The 19,568-nt window shown below is 33.0% G+C and overlaps 1 protein-coding gene across 2 annotated transcripts; it reads right to left on the reverse strand.

Moving 5' to 3' along the window:
- Positions 1-451: 451 nt before the first annotated feature.
- LOC110630720 (caffeoylshikimate esterase) lies at positions 452-3,584 on the reverse strand. Of its 2 annotated transcripts, XM_021778271.2 has the most exons (8): positions 2,876-3,582; positions 2,692-2,721; positions 2,341-2,470; positions 2,113-2,259; positions 1,861-1,991; positions 1,218-1,355; positions 849-947; positions 452-772 (listed from the first exon to the last, which is right to left on the reverse strand). In XM_021778271.2, exons 1-8 carry the CDS (start codon positions 3,197-3,199, stop codon positions 554-556), a joined length of 1,218 nt encoding a protein of 405 aa, XP_021633963.1. In that variant the 5' UTR covers positions 3,200-3,582; the 3' UTR covers positions 452-553. The 2 variants fall into 2 exon arrangements, with proteins under 2 accessions (XP_021633963.1, XP_021633964.1); XM_021778272.2 differs by lacking the exon at positions 2,692-2,721 and having other exon boundaries at positions 2,876-3,584.
- Positions 3,585-19,568: the final 15,984 nt, after the last annotated feature.

Here is a 19,568-nt window from a genome sequence, read left to right on the forward strand (position 1 = left end):
GTATATCAGAGACGCGTGTCCCAATCATGGAAAGGCCTTTACACGTCATCAGCAAGCATAGCGAAATGGATAAAAGGGGGAACCCCCCAGAAAGTTTAAGTTTCATCTTTTAATACAAAAACCCTTGTAAAACCCTACTCTATTGGATCTCAGATCATCAGATATATTATTAAATTAATGAATGAACTTCCTTTTTAAAGAAAAGGATTTAAATTTTGAGATAATAAGTTGGTTGATCTTTGGCCTCTGCGATTGTTCAGTAGGCTGTTAGTTTTTCTTGTTTTCTACTTTTCTTTGAAATAATTAAATAATTTGTAAATTTAAAAATATAAAATTAATATTTTATTTTTTGGTCTGATCTTAAACTGAAAGCTGTGACTCATGCAGTACTTTCTTCCTCTAACCAGTCTCCAGATTTATAGAAGCGCCCTCTCAACGATTTGGCCATGGATTTACTGAAGGTATGAGTTGTGATTTTATTGTTTTTGCTATTCAGATTGAAAAGGAAGCCAATGCTAGAAGTTACAACGGATGAAAAAGCTAATACAATTATTTATGTTGTTGAGCAATGGGAGTCAAGCCATGTAGTAATATCATCAAAAATGGCAAGAATTCTGTCCTCAGGTTCTCCTTCGAGAATGGAGTGATAACCTCCTTCATAAAGCTTCAGCGTTTTATCATTGCTAGAGGCCTTCTGGTAGAGAAACTGGCTCACCAAAGGATCTGTTACCTTATCAGCAGCTCCGTGAAGAATCAACAATGGAGATGAAACCTAAGATACCTCAGGATCATAAGGTTATATGCAACATGATCAATAAAAGAATGCCAAAGAAACAGATGAAACTCACCTTGTCCAGTTTTGCCTCAATATCCTCTGTAGCCTTCAGGAGTTCTACAGCAGTTTTTAGTCGCATTCGATCACTGTAACAGATTACATTGTACTCTGCCTACAATAGAAAAGAAGCAAGATCATTATCTATAAATACGTCATAGAATACTGTAGCATTTACATCTAGAAACCTGTATCAGACACAATAGTCATTTAATCATCTATCCGGACACAAATCCAACAGCATAAAGGAGCACCACACAGCAACCATAGGCACTGTTTTTGTATGGTAGTCAGTAATATGAAGTTCATTCAGCAAGCAAAAGAAATTGGTTTCAATCATAACACCATGTAAGTGCTTTTTCATCAGAAAGAACAAAGAACAAACCGTTTTTCTCGACTTAAGATCTCTGAAGCCCAGTTCTGCTAGATCTCTCTGCGGGAGAAGCTTTGCTTTTGGCATGACTCTGGACAAAAGTATTAATGTCTTCAAAATTGGTGGTGGTGGCTTCACATCCTCTGCAATCTTAGCAAAAACATCAAGGTTAAGAAAAAATTTTAAGCAGGTGAATCAAAATATCTTACTGCAGATAAGATAAAATATGCTTGCAGCATAAACACCCGAGTAAGAAGTTGAGTAGAAAAGGGAATACTAATAAAACTGTCAAATTTAGACGAATGCTGCACAATGATGTGAGAGATTCTACATTAGGTCAGTGCTTGGGCAACAAATTTCTGGTGCAATTAATGCTTTTCAACAGATTGCTCGAGGTTGTAACTTACAGCAAGAGTAGAGTTCTATTGAGAAATTCCTGCCTTCTAGTATTAACTTGTACTTGAAGCCAATGAACTACTTTCATCTGGCTAAATAGTTTTAGTAGCTTACACATTTTGCAAAGTACAAGTTAACAATTTGTTCTTCAGTGGACTGAGGAAAGCACAACTCGGGAAACAACTTACATCTTTGAGTGTAAAAAAATTGATGATAAGAAATTAAACCATTTCTGAGTTAGGATCCAGGAGGTGCTTACTCTGCACATTGGAGCTACAAGTACTATTCCATCCCATGCTTGTGGTTCCTTTAGATGAACTTTGAGAGCAACAGCTCCACCCATCGACTGTCCCAGTAAGAAGCAAGGCAATCCTTTTAGTTCAGGTCTTCCTGCCATTATCAGGAGAAGGGAAACCTCAGAAATGACATTCTACACATGTTCACGAACATGAAATAGGAAAGAATAACAGGGCTAACGATTATTTTCACTTCAAGATGGTGGACAACAAACCTTTAATTCTTGCATATCGTTCAATAATGTTGTCAACCAATCCATCAAAGCTTGGAATGTAACCGTGCAATCCCTCAGATAAACCAAAACCAGGATGGTCCAAAGCATAAACGATGTATCCAGCTGCAGCAATTCGCTTTGCAATACCTGAGATTTGTGAGCTCTCCTTAACCCAATGTAAATGCAATGATATTCCAATGAAGAACAGGAAGAAATAAAATGACAAACCTTCGAAGAAGAAAGTGCAAGTATCCCCATATCCATGGCAAAAGAACACAGCACCTTTAATTTTAATACCGGATGAAGGTCTCCAGCTTTTGACAAAAAGTTCTAAACCACTTGAATTCCTTTCATACCACTACAAATGCAATTTAGAATTTAGATATTAACTCATTGGCCGCAGAAATCTGTGTTTCTCTTTAGTTGACAACACAACTCGGAATATTAACAACAGAAATCAAACATCTATTTCACTACAATTTCACAGAATACCAAAATTCAATAACTTATTTACTTTTCCATTCCCGTTCCACCAAGAAATATAGAAAATTTAATCCCAGAAATGATAAAAGATCTTACCTCCTCTGTTTTAATCCCAGCAGGAGCCAACTAAATTCAAAAATCAACACGGAAAAGAAAAGGCATAAGATCATTGATCAATATAATAAATAATTAACAAGGCGGCTCAAAATCAAATAAAAGACCGCATCCAACAGATCAAACAGCTTTCACTATCATGATCAAACCAAGAAAACAAACAAACCTTCAACAGAGGATGGTGAAGCTGCTGTTGCACCTGAGTGAAAGCCGATCGAACCCGTCTGCGAGCTGGCGCATGGTCCAAATTCTGCGAAGCAATTAAATTGAGCTCTTGACTAACACCTTCAAGGGACTTGCTTAACTTGGCCATGACAGTTAACTGGCGATTTCCAGAAGCTGTTAAAAAAGTTCTGGGCTTGAGTTTCAAACTAGGTGGAGGAACAATGGGTAGTTGGTGTCTAAGTGGATGGTTAATCGGAGAGTGAAATTTCCGGCAAGTAAGAGAAAAGCTGGAGGGGGAGGATCTAAGTTTAAGAGAAAGATCCATGACAAAAAATGTGGACAGGAATGAGAAATTGGTTTGAAGGATGAAGCAATTGGTGGATATAGTTGGCCAATTAGAGAAGTGGGCAGCTGCTTTTTGAAGGCAGTGAAGCACGTGGTTCAGTGGCGACTGGTCCTTGAGCACTACTTTTATACATATTTTTTGATCGATTTAGATTTGAAGATGGCATCTGAATTCTGTTGTTGGTGTTCGTCTTACATCACCGACAGCGAACGTGAATCCTTAGAAATTGATGTTTGATTCATTCTCCATCGATCTCACTTCGGCGGTTTCTATATTCATCTATTCATACACTGTAACCGTTGACTGCTTCTCTGATCGAGATGAACGGCTTTTGTTTTGTTTTGTTTTCTTATAAACCACACGTGAAATGCCTTTTCTTAGTGCGATTTTCCATTGCCAAATATATGCAGCCGTTATTATATAAACTCCACCTAATATATTTATTTTTTAATTTTTAAGTAAATTACTTTTATATCTCTGAATTATTTTGTTAAAATTAATATTTATATTTTTAAATTTTTAAAAAATAAATGGTTTAGTCCTATATTTTAATTTTATTAAACTAAAAAAATATTATTAAGAGATCTTCAATTTGACAGCATTAAAATATAGAAATTAAATTATTGAATTTTAAATTTAGAAAAATATATATATTAATTTTGACATGTCTCAAAAATAAAAAAAATAAATTTCTTTATTTTTTTAAAAATTATTTTAATTGAGGCCCCATTTATGTGGAATAATTAATGCTTAACATAGCAAATAAATAATCTCAATGGAGAAACTAAAACTCATTATCTCTCCTTTTTTTATTATAATGAAAAAGGAAAACTAAACAAGTAATTAGTTGGAAAAAATAAATTTAATAGAAATTAAAATTGTATACTATAATTTTTTTATAAATATTTTAATTAATTCTATATAAATTATGATATAAATATTTAATTTTATATACATTCTCTTATAAAATTGAAATTATATTAGATACATCCAATTTTTTAATTATTTTTCAGTACATCCAAATATATAATTAAATTTTTTAAAAGTAAATATTAATTATTACTATACTTTTTCTCTAATATTATTTTTAATAATATTTATAACTGTATTTTTTATATATAAAAAATCAATATTATTTTCTTACAAAACTAAAAAAAATCATATTTAAAATATTTTAAAATCAAGGGAAAACCATGTCCCATGCCTAACCTCACTTAATCCCATGATTAATGATATCGTTCATTTGACTCAAATATTGGGTTCCAATTTATCAATCCTTTACTGAAAAAGAAAAAAAACAAAAAAAATTCATGCCCTAACTTCATTGGCGTAAGCGAGGTGGGATTTTCTCATCGGGATGGGCGGCAGGATTGAATTTGCCCTCAACAATGAGAGCGAGTGATTCACGTGGGAATTACTAGTTGAATTAGCAATTGAAATAGTAATAATTTGGTAACGCATTTGTCTCTATCTAAACATTTTGGAGAGATAAAAATCCTTTTTTTTTTTTTTTTTATTTGAGACCCGATTCTTTCGATCTGCTATATTTTCTGTATAATTTTCTTTATTCTTTTTAACCGAGACAATAGTCGGCTGGTGGTGTTGGTCTCTACTGTAGGTAGCAACGATAGTCCCTAGTCCTTTCCATCTACAAGGTTTAGATGTTATGGGCTTTGAGCCTTTCTTCATTTTTTTCTTTTTAGGCTTTTAGCAAACCTTTCCCTAAGCCTAATTGTATTTTTATAATGTCCCTTAGCCTTTTTATTCGATATATAATCTTTTATATTGGCTAATAATAATAATAATAATAATAATTTTATAGTTAAAAATATATGTAACTTATTTGAAAATTCTCCATAAAAGAAATTGAAATTAAGAAGTTCAATTGGATAAATTTTGAAATTTTTATTTGAATTAGTTTAAATTTTTAATTTAAGTTTAAAAATAAAATCTCTGAACTATAATTTTTAATTTCTTAGTAATTAATTTTTTTTTAATTTTTTACTAAATTTCTTAATTATTGATTACATCAAAAAATCAATAAGCTATTTTTATAATTTTGGGCCAGTTTAAACTTGAATTAAAACTTTTTTAACCAATTTTTGAAGAAAATGGCCGAGACATTGAGAAGAGATGAGAAAGCTTTTTCTTCAAATGGCCATGTAGATAAGCTCACTGGACTGCAAATGACTTGGGCCTACTAGGATTAATTGTTGCCCAATTTCAATTTGTTTAGTTTATAATCAATTTTCTGTTAAAAATTGAATTAAACTGAAAGAATCAAGAAAATGGAATATGCCTGCTAAATGTTCGATGGAATTCCTTACCCGTATTCTCCAGCTGGAAGAAAATGTTTAAAGGCCATGTCAAAAACGAGTATCACAAGGAAGTTACTGCCTTGTTTAGCCAAATGAAGACCTTGGATATAATGCCTAGCTGCTTTATTTATTTGTTTTGTCTGAACTGCTGCTTTAGTTAGCTAGGGCTTGTCTTGTGTGTGGGCTGGGCCTAGGTAGATTAGGGTAGTGGACGTTTGTTATTTCCTTTCCTTTGTCTTTGGGCTTGTTTTATTTGGATTACTATTAACTCTAGGCTGTAATAAATGGGCTTTTCATGGCCTTTTAATGAACTTTTTACCTTTTAACAAAGAGAACTCATGTTTTCTCTAATCGTTGGATGATAATTAATATCCTACCAATATTTAATTGTGCCTTTTCTTCTCTTTTTACAAAAGATAAAAAAAAAAATCTTTTTTTATATCTGTGTTGTACACGTGTTGCCTAATTGCATGTAATTTTTAATAATATTTAATTGAATTGAATTTCTGTACATCTCTAATTTCCGAAAAGGGTTTTGATTTTACTCTCACTAGAATGCCATATGAGGCTATAGAGATATCACCTTGTCCATGCAGAGGTTCATGCAATTTGGTTTCATAAAATCTGGCAAAGATGATTGACTGGTTCTCTTGCTTGTCAAATTTCACTAAGATCAAAGAAATATCGTCCAATAGTAATTCAATAGCTGCATATGGTTTGGCTATGTGGAAGCATATTCCACAGTTGCATGCAGTACACAGGCCCTCTTCATTTGAAGTTCAGATTGTGGTGAAGATAGCTTCTGTCTTTACACCTGCACTTTGCTTCTTTCTATTTTCTTTCTCTTGCATAGCATTCTCAATCTAAATGCTGAGCAAAAACATGTCTCTTCCCATGGATAAGGTGAGCATTTGCTTCTCCTAGTTGATCTTCAATATTTCACATTTTGTTTTGGTCTTCTTATCCACTGTATTGCCTACTTATCTAAAACTAATATGACTTCATCTGAGAAAAGAAGCTGTACAGCAGCTTAGCAGGTGATGAATATGCAGCTATGGTTTTTAGAAAGGATATAAAGTTTATTTTATATATATTCCAGCAGAATCAAATTTAATGCAAATCCTAGCTATTTAAGCCGAAGATGGAGTCTGCCTATGCATTCTGGATAAGTAGCACTTCTTGGATGGTCTCATGGGACAACAGCAGAGGCCCAAAACGCAACCTTAACAGAAACCCAATTAGTACCCATGAATGATTAATCTATGTGACGTTGACAGAATAAACAGTAGCTAAGGTTAAGTTAGCAGAAAAAAATAATTAATTCAAGAAACTCTCTCTATAGCACGCCTGTCATGTGCATGTACAACTTGAAGTATTTTACATGGTTTTTGTTAACAGACATAATCATAATACTGTTGTAATATAATAAGCTTCTTAACAACATAGACTTCTCTCATCATCACCTCATGTTGGTCCTATTACTCACCTAAACTCCCAAATCTGTATTAAAAAATTGGGATAAACCTCAAATACAATCATTAATTTAATCCAATTTTTAATTAGTTTATTTGTGGGTTCCACTTTTAACAGTGCTCTAGAACTAAAAAACCTAGGTTGCTGCTAATTTAATTAACCTTCTCCACCATCAAAACCCTAAATTAGTATATATATATTGTGTACGTATTATGTTCACTTTGTCTCTATATGGGTTTTCCATTTTATTAAATATTACCTAATTCTCAAATTTATAATGCAAAATTTAATTAATTAAAATACTTGATCATGATGTGTCTGCGTTGGGGCCTGTGGGTTTGAATGATAATCTCTAATAAATGTGATGTGGAGTTGTAGTTAAGCCAAGGGGAGTGTAATCTAAGCAAGTTCTATTATTGGACCAATTTGTTATTATTTTTAATTTTCTCAAGTTCGTCGGTGTCTGTTTCGTGTGAGTTTCTTCAGAAATGTGATCAACTAGGAAACTCCGAGGTCTAGTGGTAGTTGTTAAACATTGTCAGTCAACTTGTGTGTTGATGGTAGTAGTGTAGCCACCTCCTCAATCAATCAAATTTATTTTTTTTTAAATACTTTTCAATGGTTGACAAATTTTCTATGCCTTAATTCTTCTTCAATTATATATTAGTGATTTTCTAAGTAGTCATTTGGTTACCGATCACATATAATTAATAATGGAGGAAGAATTCACAAAACTATTTAGAGCTATTTTTATTATGTGAAATGAGTAATAAAAATATATTAATACAAAAAAAATTAATATATAGATTTGAATACATGAATTTAAACTTGGACCAAGTAACTTTACTTGAAAAGCATAAGAAATATGAATTTAGGTTTCCATAAAATTCAAGATAAGGGATGAAATGGATTTTACTATTAAATTTAAATAATATGATAATTTATTATAGTATTATTCATGGATGTAACACCACATGACAGGGTTTGCGAAGTGCAACTTTATCAGGTTGAGGAAAGGTTGATTCCTATGCAAAGTGCAATGTTCTTGTGAAGTGTCAACTGACGAGGACGCGGGCCCTTCCGTTTCAGGGCGTGTGCCATGAACAATACATAAAGTTGCATGAATTTCATTTAATTGATCATAGAATTTTGGAACAAAACCATCACGTCGTACCACGGTTATTCACTACTTGGCTAAGCTATGTCCGTACTAGTTTAATTATAGACATTTCATATGTTATTCATTTACATACCAGATGACATCTATATATTCTTCTTTTTCCATTATACATACAGTACATTGAACAATATATATGGTCTCTTTAGATTTTTTTCAAATTAAAAATTTTTTGCATTATGAGTTTCCGTAAATTTAATTTGTCGAACTATCTTACATGATTCTCTTATCTATTTTTATCTTAAATTTTAGAATAGGTTTACTTTTAATGGTTTGTTATATCGAGATTTTTTTATTTTTTCAATTTGATATGAGAAAGTACTAGTAAGATTTTATTTGGATTTAAAGGGTTTTTAGTAGCGACGGGTGCATAAATTCAATTTAAAAATCAATTTAAATAAATATCTCTTGTTTTATTATTTTATCATTTATTTTTATTATTTTAAAATAATTGTTATTTTTTTATTATAGAAATATATAATTCACTATTATAATTCTATTCAATTTTATGTTATTTTCAAATCAATCTTGATTATCATTTTTTTAAATAATTATTTAAAATATTTTTTAATATTTAATAAAATTTAATATTTTTAAAATAGTGTAATTAAAAAATTAATAAAATAAATTATGTGTGAAAAATTGAAATGAATAAAAAATATAGAATAAAGAAAATATAAAATAAATATTTTTAAAAATAAATTTTTATAAAAATAATTAAATTATATTCATTCTCATTTATTTTTTATTTATTAAAAAATATTTTTAATAATATTATTATTAGTATTTATAAATATATCTTTCAATATAAGTTATCGATCAATTATTTATAATTTATCACTATAGAGTCAATTTTTAATAATATTTACTATAAAAAATTTTCTTTTCTCTATGTTTATAACATACAAATTTATAAAAAAAATATTAAAATAATATAATATTTTAATATATATTTTACTATTAAAATTTAATTTTTAAAATAAATATTTTAATCCATTAAAAATTATTTTTGTATAATTTCAATCACATAAATAGATTAATTATTAAGTAAGATAAAAAAAATTATCACTTAATAATAAAAATTATATATAAAAATAAATTAAATAATAAGTGAATAACTAAGAAAATATTTTAAGTGGAGATTTGAACTTAAAATCTTGAAAAGGAAAAGTAAATTTTTTGAATTTGAAAAATAATATAGAAAATAGGAACTAAATAGTAAAAATTTCTTTGATAAATAGATTAAATGATTTGAAATTATAAAATATAATAATAATTTAATTAAATAATTTTGAAATAAGAATGAGTTGGTAAATTTTTTAAATATGTAGGAATCTAATGATAATTTTTCACGTTGTAAGAAAAATTACTTATATACCCTTAAAAAATTTAAAAATTTCAAAAACTTCAGGAGGCCTATGGCTCCTTGGCCATGAGTGGCTCTGTCCCTAACCTTAGTTACTGACTTTAATTATACTTTAGGACATATTTAAAAAAAGTGTTTTTGAATTTATACAATTCGATTCAATCAATTATATTACGATATAACTCTGTTATTTTGACTGGTTATAACAAATTGATATTTTTATTGATCATCTTTTTCAATCATCTAGATCTTATTTAATTACGGCCGAGTGTTATCACGTATTAAATTTAATTATTAATTATAATATGTCAAAAAATGATAAATTTTCTTTTACTACTAAATTTTTGTCTAATACTACTTCAGTAATTAACAGTAACTAATAATAGTACAGATAAAATTGTTCATGATATTATTATGTGAGTTTGGTATTTTCTAATTGTGACAAGAAAGAACGTGTTGTATTGATAGTAATTCGCTTAACTTATAAAGTAAACTTTCATAATATGTAATTATATATTTTAATTAAAATATAATTAAACTTTGTTTGAGCAACTTATTATCATTTAATTAAATGATTGGATTTAAACTATTTATTATAATTAAAATTTACTACGAGTTGCAGTGATATAATTATCATTTGGAAGTCGCGAAAAAAATTTTCATTTATAAAATTATTTTTAAAAATAAAAATTCAAACCCAAATCAAATTGATCACCTTAAAAGAAAAAATAAGATACCAATTTGAATTAGCTCGCTGTATTAATGTTTAATATTAATATATTATTTTAAATTATAAAAAATAATAATAAATATAAAATTATTAAACATAATCATTAAAATAGTTATTATGTTGATTTCTATATGATAAAAATATTCATATTCTAATGTATAAATTAATAATTTTTATGTATAGATATATTCAATAATAAATAAATTGATATATATCTCTATTATTTATTTTACAAATAACAAATATACTCTAAAAAATTGAGGTCATTGATTATGTAGGAGCCCATAATCATAGCAAGCAAACATAGCAACAAGTAAGGCCAGATTTCAAAGTGAAATTGATGGTGATAGCTGGCCGGAGGAGAAGAGATAACAGGAGAAATGCCGACAGATGGAGAAAAGGAAATGTGAGAAAGAATCAAAAAAGGGAGGAAGAAGGAAATGGCCAAGTAACGACCACATCTCTGCAATTATTTGAGACTTGGGAATAACAGTGTCGCAATCCAGTACGGTTTCCGGAATTCCAGCCGATCCCATTTCTGGGAGTTTTGAACCCACCACTAATTGCAACTATCTATCAATTCAATTCAACACTTTCATTTAAAAAAAAAAAAAAATTGAATAATCAACGATTTTATTTGTTTGCCGACTTGGACTATTAATTTGGGTACGTGTCAAATCTAAATTTCCACCTCGTTTCTTTATCCCAGGTGAGAAAAATATATATGTATAGTTCAAATGGTCGGTAGTAAACAGGATTGTCATCATTATGATCATTTTGAATAATTTGTTACGTGTCAATTTTCATCTAATTATATCTTTTTTTTCCAATATGGAGTTTGATTTTTCTATTTTTGTTTTTTTTATTTTTTGGCTTGGGGAAGGTAGGGAATTGTCCGACTTTGTAAAGTGGCAGTAACGTATTGAAACATGTTCACTGAGGGACAATACAGTAGAGAGAAAAATGTTTAAAAATTGGGTATGCCGTCTAAAATTTTACTAAAAAAATATGAAAAATTATACCATACACCCATTTTTTATTTTGATATTTCGAAATTGAAATCCCTGTAGTCAACCATTTGGGATTTGAAGAAATAAGAGAAGGGTGGTTTTGAAATTGTGATAAGGACATTAGTAGAAAAGTAAGAATCTATGGAGCCTCCATTTCTCGTATTGGGATTAAGATTTCAAAGAAATTTGTCAAAAGGAATGAATTGCAATCATTGAAAAAGTAGAGTACTTTGATTTACTCACATTTGAATATGATCCCACTTAAATGTTAAAGACTGTAACGACTCGAAATCGGACCGCTATCGGCGCTAGAATCCAAATCGACTTAATGTCGTCGGGACCCATAGCAAGCCTAACATACAACCTATCATACCTGATAAATCTCATACATGATCAAACATTTTCATAAAAATTTTAAACTTTCCATTCTACCAAGCTTGACCTGTGCATACACCAGGATCCATTAAAGCATACGCATTTGAACAACTAATGATGAGATTACCTGACACCACGGTGTTGGATGTGTTCGCCTCCTGCTGTGTCATAGTGAAGATCCGAGCTGGAGCTGATGGACCTTCACCTCGGGAACCTACTGAACAAGATGCTGCCCCTCTCCCTCGGCCTCTACCACTGCCCTGAGCCACGGCTGGAGCTGCTGGCTGTGCCACACTACCAAAAGCTGTCTGCTGGGACTGCGCCATGAAAGGTGCCCTAGGACACTCCCGTGCCATGTGTCCCTGTTGCCCACATCTGAAGCAGGCTGTGGTCCCAAACCGGCACACTCCCTTGTGCAGCTTGCCACACCTCACACATTCAGCACCATCTGAACCCGAACTCGAGCCACCACCGAGTCCCAGACTTGATTTCAACCTGTTCCAGAACTTATTCTTCTTAGGCTTCCTGGAGCCTCTGTCCCACTTTTTCTTTCCACCTGAAATTGTTGCATCCAGAGAAGAGGAGTCTAACCTTCCCCCGCCAGGGCTCTTGGAACTCGAAGACTGTGCTACTGACTGCTTAACTTTCCCTTCGATTATTGCGCTAGCCTCCATCTTCCGGGCCATATTCACTATAGCATGGAAACTCTCCCTCTCTGCTGATTGGATCAAAGAGGAATACCTAGAGTGGAGCTTCATGACATACCTCCTAGACTTCTTCAGGTCTGTGTCAAAAGCTTGCCCTGCAAACGACAACAGCTCCAGGAATCTATTAGTGAATTCATCTACACTCATCTCCTCTGTCTGCCTTAGCTGTTCAAACTCAATCATCTTCAATTCCCTTGAACTATCAGGGAAAGCCCATCCTGCAAATTCATTTGCGAACTCCTCCCAAGTCAAGCTGTCCAATCTCAGGTCCACATAATTTTTAAACCACTCACGGGCCTTCTTGCATTTAAGGGTGAACCCCGCCATCTGAATGGCTCTACTGTCATCTGTAATCATCTTCACTGTCTTCAAGTACTCAAAAGGATCATCTCCCGTCTTGAACTTGGGAGCATCCAACTTCAAGTAATCTGTCATCTTAACTCTGCTCCCCCTAGATGAGCTAGGTTTGGGTATTTGGACTTCAGGAGCTACAGGTTCAGGGGGTGGTGGAGGAGGTGCAACATTCCCTTGATTAGGGTTTGTTACATTTGGATAGAAAGGTGAGGGTGGATACATTGGGTATTGGGGGTATGGTGGATAGCAAGGTGGATAAGGCATGAAGGTAGGGTAGGGATTAAAGCTGGAGTAATCCGATGTACCCCCATCGGATACCCTGGGCCCTGTGGAAAGGGTGGATACTAGGGTGGATAACCAAACCCCGAGGCTTGAGCACCTCCCTGAGACTCCTCTGTACCCTTCTCAGACATGCTCACATCCAAATTTCCATCCCTTCTCTGATCCTCATCCATCACTTCCCTCACATCAGAAGATCCTCCTCCTAGATCTGTTCCCCTTCTGCTAGTATCAAAAGACCTTCTAGAGTCCCTTGACACTCTCTCTCTGCTTGATCTACATGACATTGCCCTTGGCAATGTAGGGGGACGGGCATCCATGCCCTCATTTTCTGGTGGGACTCCAGTCAATCGTGCAGATCGACGAGTACCTCTCATCTTGCTTACTGAAAAACAACACATCACATAAAACATTAGCATCAAATGGTCCATGTGGAAACACATGAACCCGCATCACATACATAGCATAACATTAATGCACATACATAAAGTCATGGCATTTCACATCATCATTCAAGACAGGACTCTACATTCTATCCTAGTGGACATGATTTTCCTATTGTGCTTGCCCTTCTAGAACATCTATGAGCCCGATACTCTCTAGGTCCGACCATATGAACCTAGGGCTCTGATACCAATCTATAATGACCCAAAAACCGGACCGCTACCGGTGCTAGGATCCAGATCGACTTAAGGTCGCCGAGACCCATAGCAAGCCTAACATACATCCTGTATACCTGTTAAATCCCATACATGATCATGCATATACATAAAAATTTTAAACTTTTTCTTTCATCCCCAAGCTTAATCTGTGCATGCACATAACTATGAACATAAAACCCCACACTGGAGCCCTCATCAAATGCTCCAATGGGGTAACATATCATACATTAAGCTTGGTTTAACATAAAAACATCATTAAAATATTTCATTAAAAAGATCATGTACCCAAAAGGAATTAACCATACACTAGGGCCAAGCACAATTTTATCCTCAATACACTTCTTTACATTACATAACATTATAGCATTTTCCAATACATGTCCACTACTAACTATTACACACTTAAACTTCTACTCTTGCTGACTTCCTGGTCTAGTCTGTACCTGCAAACCTGGGGGTTAAGGGAATGGGGTGAGCTACTAGAGCTCAGTGAGCAGAATAGTAAAATATTATATTAAAATCTATGCTTTCATGAAATGCATCACATCACAAACAAATCACATCAAGGATGGACTTGTCACCAATAGCCCTCTACATAATCCAATCATGCCAAGGGCGTAGTGCAGGCCACACCTGGTCTTTCTCTTACACATAACATATCATACATATCCAATCGTGCTGGGGGCGTAGTGCAGGCCACACCTGGTCTTTCTCTTACACATAACATATCATACATATCCAATCGTGCCGGGGGCGTAGTGCAGGCCACACCCGGTCTTTCTCTTATATTGTGACAGGGGCGTAGTGCAGGCCACACCTGGACTTTCATATCATATCATATCGAGAACTAATGGGTCATCCAACATCCATCCACATCAACATCAAATTATGCAATGCAACATATTCGTGAAATTCTAATGCAACAACCTAAAATATATCATGGCATTCGTGATGCATGAACATGCTCAAAATTTATTTGCTTGCAACATAAAGATTCATTCTACTCACCTCAGGCTGACTCTGAAGCAGCTATCTCACTGCTGGGGTCCTCGGTTCCTCGGGTCCGAACCTACACAGGTGGACTCAAAATGAGGGACCAAACATAGACTAACATGACTCTAAACAACTCCCCAAAAACCCCCTAAAACACCTTAAAACAATCATAGAAAACATGCAAAGGAAGGCTGAACAGGACACTTTCGACGGCAGGTTTGGCGGCCGAAAGTCCCTCCAGAGCCGAAACTCAGCCACTTTCGGCAACACTTTCGGCGGCCAAAAGTCCTTTCCAGAGACGAAACTCATGCACCTTCGGCGGCCGAAACTCCCCTCCAGAGCCGAAAGTTCAACTTTCGGGGGCAGGGTTCGACAGTCAAAAGCTTGCCTCCACAGGCAGGTTCGGCGGCCGAAAGTGCCTTCGGCTGCCGAACCTGAGTTCTTCCAGAAGTGGCAGAACTCAGCCCTTATGCACATTTTGCCTCCCAAACCTTCCAAACTCAAACACAACACTCCTAAACATGCATAAACACATTCATAAGCATATAGGGGTCTCAAACTATCCTATACCCCAACAAACATGAACACAGCAACTCATTAATCATGCATTTCATACTTAACTCACATAAACCCTAACATTTTAACAACTAGTCTAAACATGCATTAATACCCCTTAAAACCCCTCAAAACATGCTCAAAACATCAAAGACGTGAGGATCGACGCTTACCTCTTGAAGATCGAGAGAATGCGTGACCCAATTTGGAGATTTGGGGAAAATGAGTTCCGGAAGTCTCCAAGCTTCACAACTTCAATTTGAGCTCAAAATCTTCAAAACCAAGTTAAAACTTGTTAAAAACTTGTAGGATTTGAAGGAAAACCTCAAAACCAACCATGGAAGGGCATGAACTCACTTTTGTCCGAAAATGGAGGAGAAACTCGCCCATTTTCGGATATGGGGCCTTTTATAGGTGGCTGGCTAGACCACCTTTGAAGCCAAAGGTGACTCCAAAACTCCACCAAGTTCGGCGGTCGAACCTGGATTTTCCTCCATGGTGCTTTTCTTTCAAAAACTCAATTTCTTTCTTAGTTAAAACCTTAAAACACTTGAAAACATTTTAGAAAAAATATATTTTACCCTTCTAGAGGTTCCCGACATCCGAAATTCCACCGGACGGTAGGAATTCCGATGCCGGAGTCTAGCCGGTTATTACAAAGACTGTTTCATCAACTTTTAGCTTTCCAAATTATAGTTGAATTTCTCACTACAAAAGCGACAGTTGCTTGAATTGAATGTCTTTTTATTTAGAAAACAAAAAAAAAAAAATTACAACTTCAAATTTTGACCATGATTTTTATCACAACAGTAATTTTCTTAAATTTTTATAATCTAATTTGATGACTACAAGTGAGGTAAGAGAATCTATCAAAGGTTGTTTGAATATTTTTACTATAAAAGAAATTAAAGGGATTGATAGAATTTATTATTTCATAAAATATATGTTCAATTATTTTTATAGAAAATTTACCTCATTTATAATTAATAAAAAGTTTGAACCAGAGCTAAATCTGCATAATTATTTTAATTTGTTTAAAAAAAAAGTTGTGTAATTATTTTAAGGTTAAAATATTAAATTTTATATTTCACTTTAAATTTACACATGAATTATTACTAAAATATCAAATAAGAGCAAATAAATTGAAAAAAATATAGCTCATAAATTTAAATTCTAATAAGACTTAAATTCTAATAAGACTAAATAAATTGAGAAGAGTGTAATTTGTACTTTAAATATCGATAAATAATACTTTATTTCACTTATCATTTGAAAAATAAATTTTTAAATTGAAAGATAAATATTGATATTTTTTACTTTTTAACGTATAATGTTATTTTGTATTATTTTAACTATTGTTTTACTTTTTAACATATAAAAATTAAGTTATTTTGTATTATTTTAACTATTGAGTATTGATTATAATAAGGAAAAAGATTATAAAACCCTAACCAGAAGCTGCATAATTGTCAAAAGTAATTCTAAAGTCCACTCATACAATGAACTTGCACGAGTTACTTGATCCCTCATCATGAGAATAGCAACAAGATTCAAGCTTCGATATGATTTTTTTCTAACTCTTTATATTCAGCTTTCTAGCTAGTATTAGAAATGATTTGATGTTTATCTACTTGAAGATCAACAAATAATTACCGCATACGATATAATAGAGATTTATTATTTAATTTTTAAATTTTATTATTATTAATAAATTAATTTTAAAAAATATATTAATTTTTTTTATATATTTAAATAATTAATAATTAAGTCCTTCAATATTTTTTGTTAAAAATAAAAAAAATTTAAAATTTAATTTTGCACTCTTCAATAACCATATTTTTTTTTATAAAACTTAAACTTTTTCATCTCCGGTCTTCCACATTTGTTATCACAAAGTAAAATGAGGAGCTAATGCATCAAGTAACTATTAGATATTCAATACAATCAATGTCTCTCATAATGCTAACATATGCGGATACAACATTGAAAATTTCTCAATAATACAAATATATATACATGTCCAATTCTTTTATAAAAACTCATTGCAAAGTTTAGCCATAATAAAAATTCAACATCTCACTCGCTATAATAGAATCGCTAGAATAAAATCTTATTTGCAGAAAACTAAAAAAACCTTCCAAGCTTTTAAATTAAAAACTTAAATAAAGGCATAAATCAACGATCTCAATAATAACATTCTCACATCAAATCAAAATTTCAAAATTTAGCAAATTTAAAGCGTACCAAAAATAAAAATCAAAAGTTAAATTTCAACAAAAAATCAAACAATACATAGTTAAGAGCTTCATTGAGATTGACATGTGGACAGTGAATAGAGATGAGATAGTAGAAGCTTATGTTTGCCTCATTTACGACCTTAACTCATCACCATCTCCTTCGTGGCTTTAGCTTTATTTTGGACTTTATCTCTATTAAATTATCTTTGAATCCATTTTTGCCGTCTATAAAAATTTATCCTTTGACTTGATTTGACACATGCCAATCCTTTGAGACTCTCTCTACACTAGCATTCTGAGAAGAAATGAAGAATTTCTCATTAATGATCAAAAAATGATTACAATTGTATAACCCGTCAATCTAAGCTCCTGCTTCTACTATTTATATAACTCTTAACTAATCCAGAATCTTCCATTCTAACTAACTATTAAAACAGAATTGGCGCTAAATTTGGCTCATAAATTAAACAGCTGTTTTGAAACACTTCATTGCTAAGTAACTTGAGAGAAATTAGTTGTAACTCCTTTGGAGAGAAGTCCACTTGAGAGAAGTATGTTACAACTGTAAAATAACAGCAAATAAGCTCTGGAAGTTGCTGGAAGCTACTAGAAGCTGCTGTTGTTGCTGTCATTGCCACATTGCTGAAGTTACTGCAGTTTATATATTAACAGCCCCCCCCTCAAGCTTGGAATGGGAAAATATGAACCATTCCTAGCTTGAAAACAAGAAATTTGAATGCAGCAGCAGGAAGAACCTTGGTAAACATATCTGCTATCTGAAATTTTGATGGAACATGAGAAGTAGTGATGAATCCAGCTTTTAATTTCTCTCTAACAATATGGCAGTCAATATCCAAGTGTTTTGTTCTCTCATGAAACATTGGATTTGCCGCAATATGTATGGTAGCAAGATTATCACATTTCAAAGGAATTGGCAAGTGTAAAGGGACTTGAAGATCCTGTAAAACGTAACTAATCCACTGAAGTTCACAAACTGTAGTTGCCATTGATCTGTATTCTGTTTCAGCAGATGATCTGCTAACAGTTGCTTGTTTCTTGGTTTTTCAAGAAACTAAAGAATCTCCAAGAAATACACAATAGCCTGTAACCGACTTCTGGGTTATGGTGCATGTGGCCCAATCTGCATCACAATATGCAGTTAACTATAAACTTGATTCAACGGGATAATAGAGACCACGCGACAGTGTCCCTTTGAGGTACTTTAGTAAATGCAGTGCTGATTTCAAATGATCAAAACAAGGGCTCTGCATAAATTGTGTAAGCTGTTGAACACCTTGAGCTATATCAGCCCTTGTTAAACTCAAATAAATCAACCTGCCAACTAGCCTTCTATACATTTCTGGATTATCAATTGGAGCCCCCATTTCAGGAACAAGTTTCAAGCCTTGTATTAAAGGTGTAGAAACAGCTTTGCAATCTAACATATCAGCCTCAGAAAGCATATCAGTAATGAACTTTTTCTGGGAAATAAACATGCCATGCTGTGATCTTGCAATCTCAATTCCAAGAAAAAACTTTGCTGAACCAAGCTCTTTTATAGTAAAAGTCTTGTCTAGAAACTATTTGACATCATCAATTAAATGTTCATTTGGTCCAGTCAACAATATATCATCAACATAGACTAATAAAGCCAGAAATTGATCTCCATTACCTTTAATAAACAGGCAATTATCATGAGTTGAATGCACAAAGCCAATTTCTGCTTAGTAGCAGTAAACATTTTGTTCCATTGTCTGCCTGCTTGTTTCAGGCCATAAAGGGACTTATTAAGCTTACAATACTGACCCGGCAAAGCTTTGGCATAACCCTCCGGTGGCACCATATATATTTCTTCATCAAGCTCACCATGAAGATAAGCATTGTTAACATCAAGTTGATGTAAATGCCAGTTTAAGCTTGTACAAACAGCAAGTAATAGTCTGACAGTTACTAACTTTGCCACTGGAGAATAAGTTTCTGTGTAATCAAGTCCCAACAACTGTGTAAATCCTTTGGCCACTAACCTGGCTTTGAATTTATCAATTGATCCATCTGGCTTGTACTTAATTCTGTATACCCATTTGCTACTAATAGGTTTCTTGTTTTTAGGTA

Source organism: Manihot esculenta, chromosome 14 (assembly GCF_001659605.2).
Source record: "Manihot esculenta cultivar AM560-2 chromosome 14, M.esculenta_v8, whole genome shotgun sequence".
NCBI lineage: Eukaryota > Viridiplantae > Streptophyta > Magnoliopsida > Malpighiales > Euphorbiaceae > Manihot > Manihot esculenta.

What these genes read in the sequence shown, in the direction of transcription:
- LOC110630720 (XM_021778271.2), bottom strand. Translation starts at nt 3,199, where the DNA reads ATGGATCTTTCTCTTAAACTTAGATCCTCCCCCTCCAGCTTTTCTCTT. An exon ending in ATCTTAAGTCGAGAAAAACG is followed by an intron (nt 948 to 1,217) that starts GTTTGTTCTTTG and finishes TTTCTATTGTAG; the next exon opens with GCAGAGTACAATGTAATCTG. An exon ending in TTGAGGCAAAACTGGACAAG is followed by an intron (nt 773 to 848) that starts GTGAGTTTCATC and finishes GAGGTATCTTAG; the next exon opens with GTTTCATCTCCATTGTTGAT.